A 10,520-nucleotide genomic window follows, 5' to 3' on the forward strand; every position below is an offset into this window, starting at 1 on the left:
AAATAAAAAAGGTTTCGTGTAACTGGTATGAGGAAGTCCATAGAGAATAAACAGATGAATGACAACATTGCCAAGATATACTGGCACCCAAACATTAATTTATAGTGGGCTCAATTGGCATAATTCATGACTTTCTCTAAATAAAGCTTCCATCATAGAAGAGGTACAGTGAAGGTTGTTCAGGTAGGTAACCCAGATTTGGAAACTCATAAATAGTGTTTGGCAGAAAGCAAAACTATGTAGTATAGTGAAACCTCATTATTCGAGTAGCCACAATGTGGAATTTGAAAGGGATTAGGTAGAAAGTTCCTTCTACACTCATAAAGTAGCATGATTAAAACTGTGTGTTAGGAAGAGTAATCTGACAGCAGTGAGAGATGGATTAAATTGGGGAGAAACTAGAGAAAGAAAGCCAAGTTAGGAGGATATTGAAAGGCTAGTAAAATAACTTTTGAGTTACTTTATTTTTACTCCAAAGTAAAAATATTTCACTATTCCAAGTGACTAATTTTCCCATATTTGTATAAACAAGTGATATTTAATTCTAAATTGGATGAAGATAGATGTTTTATTTATAATATGATCACACTCCATTACAATAAACTGCAGATTGTTCTAGTAGTTACTTTATTAGATGCCCTTTGAAATAAGAGGGCTATTGATAGGCATGATAAATAACCACGTAGGAGAAAAAAAGGAGGGCTGTTGAACAAAACCTAGAAGTCTATTGGTTATAAGAGATGTTTAATATAAATCACTTATTATAATGAGATTGAATTTATAGAACAATCTAAAGCTTCGTTGATAGTAACATTGTTTTGAAAAGCAATTTTATGTTTGTTTTTAAAAATAATCTTTTAAAACTTCTGCAGGCACTTGGAGGCCTTGTAATAGCTGCTGTTATTAAGTATGCGGATAATATTTTAAAAGGATTTGCAACCTCTTTATCCATAATATTATCAACACTGATATCCTATTTTTGGCTACAAGATTTTGTGCCAACCAGGTAAAATATTCTTTTCTATTTCTTTAAATACTCAAGAGAAAATAAGAATAGAAAAATAAGAATTCTTCATAAGATGATGTGACAAATTTTGTTCTATTACAACTTTTGAAGAATCACTGAAATGTAATTTAAAAATCCACTTAACTGTCTTTTTAAAAAGATTCACACTAAATGCATGAAAGATAATCTTCCCCTGCAAAGTTTTTAATACAAATTTGGCTGGCCAGAATTTTTCCAATAGAACTAAATGTTTTTCCCCTAAAGTTAAAAGTAATATAAAAAGTTAATAAATTCTATAAAATCATAAAATAAATCATATAATGACATTTTTAATACAGAATTTACATAGTTAAAGCCAGGATAGTAGATGACATTCTTGAAAAAGGTAGTTTATTTAGAGAAGGTAGTTCATGAAAAAACTCAATTAGATGATAGGAGGAAGAAGAGCAGTTTGGAAAGGAAGCGCAAAAGGAGTGATAGGTAAGACAGGAGACCCAGGACCTCGTACTGTTATCAATGCCAAGGGAGGAGAAAGAGACAGGAGGAATGGAGTGTAATGAATACCCATTACAGGTGGTATTGAAGGGTCTTTTTTTTGGCACAATTACTGATTTATAATCCCAGACTAATGGGATTATATTATTTTAATTGCTTCCAGGACACCATTCTTGGTCTTCCTCCAACTTCACTCCCCTCCTGATTTTTTTAACCTCTAAATTTTAGAACCTCCCAAAGATCTTTTATCTGCACGCATTCTCTTAGGTGATCTCTATTTTCATGGCTTTAAATATCATCTATATGCTAACAATTCTTACTTAAATTTGAATTCCAGGCTTGTATATCTAGTTGCCTATTCAACATTTTCACTCTGTCTACTAGGTAACTCATTGCCTATTCCTAGTTATTTTTCTCATTTCAGTAAATGGCAGCACCTTCATTCTGACAGTTGCTCAGGCCAAAATCCTCCTCTGTCTAGATAGGAATACAGTTTATCCACAGTAACCCAATACAGATAGGGATATAGATAGGTTTGTAAGAGAAGGTTAAAGTGTTTGGAAGTTCTTTATTTTCTGAGTGAGGTAAGAAGTAAGATCATCAGCTTCTCTCTATCTTTCTCTCATATGTCATTCTATTAATAATCTAGAGACAACCTGTCAGTTCTTCCTTTGTAATATCTCCTGAATTTGACCATTTCTCACAACCTCTACTGCTACCACTCCGATCCAAGCCACCTCATTCTTACCTGGATTAAGGGACTAGTTTCCTGATTTGTCTCCTTGCTTCTTTTCTTGCCCTGTACCCCTAGTCTTCTCTATACAGCAACCAGAATGATTCTTTTTCAGTGTAAATCATATTACTTCAGTAGTAACTTTGCTCAGAAACCTTCTTATTGCTTCTGATCTCAAAATTGTCATTGCTAAGTGGGGGCCTATTTGATTTGCCCTTTTATCTCTTGGAATACTCATCTCCTACGTATTCCCATGGCATATCCCCTTACTTCCTCAGGTCTTGGCTCAAATATCACTTTACCAAGAGATCACCCTAAATAAAGGAGCACCCCCACTCCATTTCAACCTTCTCTTTCCTCCTTTCTTCAGAAGACTTATCACCATCTGGTAAATAAGCAGGGCTGGTGCTTGGCACATAATGGGTACTCAGTATGTTTGTTGAGTGAATGTTCAAGATCTTAAAATTTTAACACAGCTAGTAAAAATTCATTTGTGTTTTTGAGAGTTAGTGAAATAGGATTATGGATGGAATTTGGCAGTAAAAATATATATGCTTTTTCTATTTCTGTATTGAACATTTATGATTTTAATTCTTTTCTGGCAAACTGCACAATACATCTGGGACATGCATGTTGAGATCTGTAATTTTTATGAGACAAAATTTTAAAGTATTTCTGGTTTCAGCTTGGTGTGGGAATGAATCACTTAGCTTGTGAGACTAGCCTAACAATGATTATAACACCTATGTCTTGATGCTTTATTCCTTATTCATTAGATGAGGAAATCATGTGCTTTAATGTTATTTGAGAATGTTTTGAACTTGCAGATTTTTAGGGCATACTTAAAAAGGCATACTTTTTAAAAAAAAAATTAAACCTCATATAAGATTGAGGTAATTAACTTTAAATTTTTGAATTATTCATGGAATAAACAAGTAAATGAACAAGTAAACCAGTACAGGCACAAAAGAGTAGTAGTTTGTTAATAAGATATACACCTGCATGTAAATTCATGTTGCTCAGGGAGTGTGTAGGGTATGGGTTGAAGATAAGATAATGATACCATTATTATGGAATGAATGAATGAATGAATGAATGTTTTGAGAATATGCCCAGGACACCAAGCCAGATGAATAAGATGGATTATTTTTCCTAAAATAGATAAGTTTGCCCTCTATCTTTTTGAAGTCTAACTTTTGTGAAGAATCCATTTTAGCAATAAATCCAGTGACCTTTTCTCTATCTTCATTCAGCTCTACTCCAAATGTAATAATGTATTTGCCTTGTTATCCCCATTCCACCTCTTGAAATAGTTTTTTTTGGCTTCTCTGAAGTGGTATGCCTATACCTATCTTTCTGATTATCCCTTTGGTAGCTTGTCAACCGTCGCTCACTCCCTTGGTCATCTCATCCTCTGCCGTCTTATCTGTTCTCTCTATGAAGATAAGTCCCAATTTCACCTAAGCTCTCTAGATCCCTGTATTCTACATACTGCTAGACATCTGTATTGATATCATGTCACCAGTATTCACTTTCCTAATTTATTTTTCTTGTGCTCACTATTTTGCTTGTATTACCATCCTTCCGTTTAGGCTTGCTTATTCTTTTTTTTTTTTTTGAGACAGAGTCTCACTGTGTTGCCTGGGCTAGAGTGAGTGCCGTGGCGTCAGCCTAGCTCACAGCAACCTCAAACTCCTGGGCTCAAGCGATCCTACTGCCTCAGCCTCCTGAGCCACCATGCCCAGCTAATTTTTTCTATATATTTTTAGTTGTCCAATTAATTTCTTTCTATTTTTAGTAGAGACGGGGTCTCGCTCTTGCTCAGGCTGGTTTTGAACTCCTGAGCTCAAACAATCCGCCCGCCTTGGCCTTCCAGAGTACTAGGATTACAGGCGTGAGCCACTGTGCCCGGCCTTGCTTATTCTTTTATCAAAAGTTTAAGTGTCCACTATGTGCTGCCAGTCACTGCGCTAGATCCTGGGAAAAAAGAAGTACATGAATGAAACACAGTTTCTTGTCTTCAAGGAGGTCACAGTGATTGGAGAGAGAGACACTTGAATAAATTATAAGTGTGTGATCAATGTAGCAATGGAAATATATATATAATTCCATTAGAGGAGCTCAGATCTTTGGAATAATCATTAAATTCTGATAGTTTTTTGTCTAACAAATTTTTTTCCCTCTGAACCATCTAAAAATTGCTGGCCTGAGAAGCAGGGATTTCCTGACATTATTAGATATTCAAATAGATCCTGTTAGAGATATCCTAGAAGGGATTCTTGCAGAGGGTAGAAAGTTGGATCAGACAACATTTCAGCTGAGCATGAACTTTCAGTCTGTGCTGTTCCTGAGTTCCAGAAAGCAAAGAAAAGTTCATAATGACTGATGAAGAAAGTATCTAATCAGAAGCTTATGCAAAGCCTAAATAATTACCAAATATCCTCTGGTAATAATATCTTCAAGATACATTATAGGAAGTTTTATGTTATCTTAATCTTATAACTGCATCCAAGGCTTTTGAAAAGTTAATTATTTGCATCAAGTCAACACTAGTTATTAATCATAACAGATAATTATTGAGCTCCCTATATATGCTAGGTACTGGGGGTATAATAATGAATGAAGAGTACATGGTTGAACAGAGGAGCAGGCATGTAAATAACGCATTATTTACTAAGAGTGTGGTAAGTGTTATGATAGAGTAACACTGCCTAGGGGAATGAATCTTGGAGACATTAGACCTGAATTGTTATGAATAAAGATTTTCTTGGGAGAAAGGAAATTGTAGATAGAGGAAATAGTATCTATAAAGACAGACATGAAAGGGCATATTGTGTTCACTGAGTAGAGTGTCTGCATTATAGATTGGATGGGGTCAAATATGCGGGTATGAGGTTAGAGGGACCATATTATGAAAGGCCTTTTATGTCATAGTAAGAATTAGTGATCTTTTTCCTTTATAGAACAAAATAATTTTTTGAATCAGGAGAGTGACTTTGAGCTGTTAGTAGAAACTTTAAAACTAAGACCAATTCATGTCTCCGTAACATATTTTTAAAAACCTACATATTAAAAAATTAAGATTGCTATTCTGGTTTACATTCAGTCTAAGTTCATTTTCAGTTTATAGTAGCGTAGATTATATCTACAGATAGATAGAATAAAGAAGAAGCCAAGAATTTCCTTCATTTAATGTAATTTCCTTTTGTAAAGCATCCTGTAAAAATCAGTCCTGAGATTTGCTTATTACCTTGGGTTTTAAACTGATTTTACCTTGGCTTGACCTGGAAGAATGAAATTTTCCTTTTATATTTTCAGATATTTAAAGAATTAAGACCTTTATTATTGAGTGTATTGTATGCAAAATGCACATTAAGGTGAAATACAGCATTTAAAACATTTGTTTTGGGAGACAATATAGTGTAACGGATGAGATTGCAGACTCTAGAGTCAGACATGCTGGATTTGAATCCTATTTTTCACTTAAAGTTATGGGATTTAGGCAAGTTACTTAAATTCTTTAAACCTGTTTCTTCATGTGTAAAAAATTAAGATAATACTAGTACGGCTTCACAGAATTGCTGTCAGAACTCAATGAGATAATACATGTAAAGGGCTTAGCTGAATACTTGGGATTTAGTAACTACTCAATATTTGTTAGCCATATTACTAGAACATTTTTGCCCAAATTATGATTGTTTTTATAGTAAAGAAATAGAAGGAACTTGTTTTACTTTTAATCTGATTTTCTCTTTTTTATGTTTTCTTCATCTTATTTAGTGTCTTTTTCCTTGGAGCCATCCTTGTAATAACAGCCACTTTCTTATATGGTTACGATCCCAAACCTGCAGGAAATCCCACTAAAGCATAGTTGTATACTATCTTTTACTGGTTTTTCACGATGGTGACTAGGAATCTCGACATTAATCTTGCACAGAGGACTTCTACAGATTCTGTGAAGATATCATCGTGCTGAATCTGATCATATTATTCAAATGGTTTAAAACTTAAAAGTTTAAGGCTAAAATATGTATATATGTAACAGAACACATGGCATCTAGAAATTAAAACTTGAAAGTATTTCCAGGGATTAGACTTAGAAGGAATATTACAGTAAATTTGAAATCTGAGTTTAAAAAGATTTTACCTTTTTGATTGCTGCAGAAATGTCCTATGCACTCTTTGCAAGAGCACACAAATGTCAGATATCAATTTTTGCAAATAGATCTATTTAATCTTATCAAATGTTTTATCTTACTTTTTCTGTATAGATATATCAAATCACATGGAATATTCAAAGTTTTAAATGGTAATTACCTATAAATCTGTGAAAAAATAGAAGTATGATTTGAAAAAACATTTTCACATATCTGAGATTTTTATATTTATACAAAAGTTTACTGAACAAAGGATTGCTAAATGTTTTTTTTTCAATTACATAAAAATCAATAAAGTAATATTCTGGGTCTCATTTGTCAAAGAACAAAACTCATATTTAAATTTGATGTAGAGATATACACATCTATTTCTTCATATGCATTTTAAGATCTTTTAATGTCTCAAGACTGCTGAAAGCAATCCAGTTGCTCCTATGCTAGATAGTAGCCAGTGACTTTTACATTAATGGAGTTTTGGCCTCAATCTCATAATTGCATTTCTTTTCTATAAATCAGATAAATCCTCAATATTACTTTAAATTAAATTTGTGTATGTGTTAATTGCCATTAAACTTTTAAAAGTAATTTAAAGGGATTAAATAGTCATTTAATAATTTAAAATAAATTATTATCTAATATCTCCATTTGGAGAATTTTGAACTATCAAGCATATACTGTATATGACTAGAAAGTTTTTAAATGAATATTTTACTCATTGATCTGTAAAAACTTCCTTTAATCTGTAACTGTTGATAAAAACAATAACCAAATAGTAGTACAGATGTCAGTGGACTGAGACCAAACTGACTTTTCTTGGAGACATTCCAGATTGCCATATTACATTATTTTAAATAGCACTATAACTTTAAATTCAAGGCTGCTCAGATGAACTTTTTAGGCTTCTCATAGACCCACTGTTCCAGGAATACTCTGATCTCATGACTAAGAGAGTTAGCCAAATTCTGAGTTCCTTTTCTGTGTCCCCACAAGAGCTGCTGGGAAGGAGCCACCATTTTGCTTAAAAAAGGTGGAGATTTTTCCTTTTTGATTAACACTGGAGCTGAGGATGCAAATTACATGAGTTATTTAATAAGTTGGTTCAAGGGAGAGAGAGAATATATTAGAAATGGTAAGATGATTTGGTGGGCAAAAATGCTTTCTATGATTGGAATATAGGTTTAATTTAACTATTGACTATAGGCAGAATTGCTTATAGAGTATAAGAAGTATTTTATTTTTTCATTTATATTGTATATATTTTTAAAACTCTGTTCTAATAGATTAAAAAACTGTAAAAAATAAATATTTTTATATAGTTATAATGGACTTTGTTAAACAGAATTTGGCTCAAAAATACTATGTTACAAATTGTTGGGTCCTCTTGGCTAATGTAAAGCGGCAGTGTTACCATGCTACTGCAAGTATAGTCTATAGATTGTAGGCCTGATCAATTCCATCCAGAGTTTAAAAGGTTTAAAATTACAAAATATTTAAAATCAATTTGCCGGTGATTCCAAACAAACTTTCTGGATGCTTGACTTAGAATTTTCAGTAACCACCTTTTATAGTATTTGTTTAATAACTTTACCACATTTTGAGTGTGGTGTTTTTAGACTTGGAACAATATTCAGACTTACATCTTATTACCTACTGTTAAGTGAAATCTAAATCCTGAAAATGCATGGAATTCAAGACTATAACAATTTATGTTCAGCTCACATTGAAGTGTCGATTGGGTACTTATGTATTAATGCAGTGTACGTTCACAATTGTTAATTCAGGTTTAGTCTGCCCCTATTTTAACATTTTAAAAAATTGTAAGTAAATTATTGGATATTAGACATATTAATTATAGTAATAACATATTCTCAGGTGTTCAAAATAACAAAATTTTCAAGATTCCTAACAAAAGTTATAAAAATATAATCAAGAATTGTAAAAATGGACAAAACAGTCTACAATATGTTTTCAAAGCAAACTTTTATTAGACAGGCATAATTTATATTTTTCTTTTCTAGTGGGTTTGAAAATGTTTATTAGAGATTGGTCTGTGTAGTTTAATTTTTAATTGATAAAGAAATAATCATATTTAAAAAAGCAGATCTGTGTCCTAGATCATGTCATATATACAGATAATGCCATTTTCTTGCATGTGTGGTGTGTGTTTTCATGACCTCCAAAGGCCTTACTGTATCAAGATTTTATAATGATGACTCCTTGATTATTTAAATTCCTATCTTTTTAAAGTTTATTATGTCTCAACTACTTTGTTCAGTGTGAAAATGTGTTAATTCATGGGAGAAGAGTGTCAATTGATAGTTCTATTAAAAATTAAGAATATAATATTTGGAAAGAAATGCAACAGGTAGATGTTTCAGTACAGTAATATTATCAATTCTTTAATAAGTGATTTTAGAGAAGTTGTAGGTAACTTTTATGGTGGAATATATAGTTTAGAGATGCAAAACTTAAATGTTTACATCAATTTATATTGAATGTCACAGAATTTCATAGAAGGAAAGGTAGTTTGATATTTAAACTAGATTCTAAGGAGATTGAATCTAAAAGGAAACTAATTGACTTTGTGCCCTGTACACTTACTGTAATATTGACTATTCTCACATATCAAATTATTGGACTTTTAATATGTCATTGCATAGTCATTCAACTGACTTTTTTTTTAAACAGGGTTTAGCATCACTCATTTACACATTCACCGTTATAATATTTAATTACTATGAGTGTGTCCTTTCGTAAGAAAAGGTTTATAAAAGTTATTTGTGCTATGTTGAAAGTCATCTGTAGAATCTCCAGGATATTTAAAATAGTCAAAGGAGCAAACAAAAAGCACCTTTATCAAAATCTGGTCCTATGTGCCTTGCTTTACCAAATACCTGACTTTTCTGGGAGAATATTTCTGTAATTCACAACTGTAGACACATGGGCAAAATTAGAATGTTTAAAGAATAACTATAATTCTATTTTTTGGTTGTTTCAAGATTTGATCTTTAAATCCTTTATCTAACAAAATTAAAATAGGTATATTGTAAAAGCATTAGTGAACAAACAGTACTTATTTAAATAAACGGTGGCACCATTGCTCCATCATTGAGCTTTTTGAAATTTTAACAATTGTGTAAAACTGTCATTTTGTTGTTTTGTTTCTTATTACAAGATACAATGTACTGTGATTTTTAAAATATTTTTTAAATGACTTGGATCCTGAATTTGTCTGTCTGTATTTCATTCTTTTAAAAAGATTCTTTTTGGTTTGGGAATGTGATTTGTATATTTAAATTTTTTATGGACATAATTCAAAGGAATGTATAAAATGGTCTTTTGTTAAATGGCTTTTTAATTGATAATTTCTCTTGTCATTTTTGGGGTATCCAGTTATTACCTATTTAATAGATTTTTTGAAATAGATTATTTTCTTAACTCTATATAGATGTTTTCTTGTTTCCTTATTTACCTGTGTCATGACTTAACCCATGAATTAGTCTTTTCTCTTTATATATCAAAAATGAATTGCCGATCTTTTCCCTACCTCTCTAGTTAAGTTAATCACATGTGATCTTTCTTCCTTTTCTCTATCCTATGCTCTTGCATGAAAGACTGGGTTTATTTAAACTAGTTAGAATTTCTTGTATGATGATAACAGCCTAAAAGTTTTTTTGTTTTAAATAAAATATCTCTTTGCTAGCCTCAGGGTTAAGTAATTATAGTAATTTGGTATATATTTTCTTCATAATTTGAATATATTAATAATTGCTTCAATTGTGACTATCAATTCAATGCATAGAGATCAAATGTGATAAGCAATATACAGGATTTTATTCCTGTGTCAACTACCGAAATAACCTTACACAAAATGTTTTCTTTTAAAAGATCACTAAGGCCTAGCTTAGGAGTTTGAGACTAGCCGGAGCTAGAGTGAGACCGTCTCTACAAAAAATAGGAAAAAAAAATTAGCTGCGCATGGTGGCACAAACCCGTAGTCTCAGCTACTCAGGAGGCTGAGGCAGGAGGATTGTTTTGAGCCCAGGAGTTTGAGGTTGCAGTGGTTTGAGGTTGCATTGAGCTATGATGATGCCACTGCACTCTAGCTGGACCACAGAGCAAGACCCTG

The 10,520-nt window shown here is 32.2% G+C and overlaps 1 protein-coding gene across 1 annotated transcript in view; it reads left to right on the forward strand.

The window, feature by feature from the left end:
• SLC35A3 (solute carrier family 35 (UDP-N-acetylglucosamine (UDP-GlcNAc) transporter), member A3) overlaps positions 1–6,654 on the forward strand; it is a 49,795-nt gene extending 43,141 nt beyond the window's left edge. The window contains exons 7-8 of the mRNA XM_012654865.1: positions 873–1,006; positions 6,015–6,654. Coding sequence (XP_012510319.1) covers positions 873–1,006; positions 6,015–6,105 — 225 coding nt within the window. The 3' untranslated portion in view covers positions 6,106–6,654. The remainder of the gene's footprint in view (positions 1–872; positions 1,007–6,014) is intronic.
• The last annotated feature ends 3,866 nt before the right edge of the window (positions 6,655–10,520 follow it).

The sequence above is a fragment of the Propithecus coquereli genome, unplaced genomic scaffold (assembly GCF_000956105.1).
Source record: "Propithecus coquereli isolate 6110/MARCELLA unplaced genomic scaffold, Pcoq_1.0 Scaffold45, whole genome shotgun sequence".
Lineage (NCBI taxonomy): Eukaryota > Metazoa > Chordata > Mammalia > Primates > Indriidae > Propithecus > Propithecus coquereli.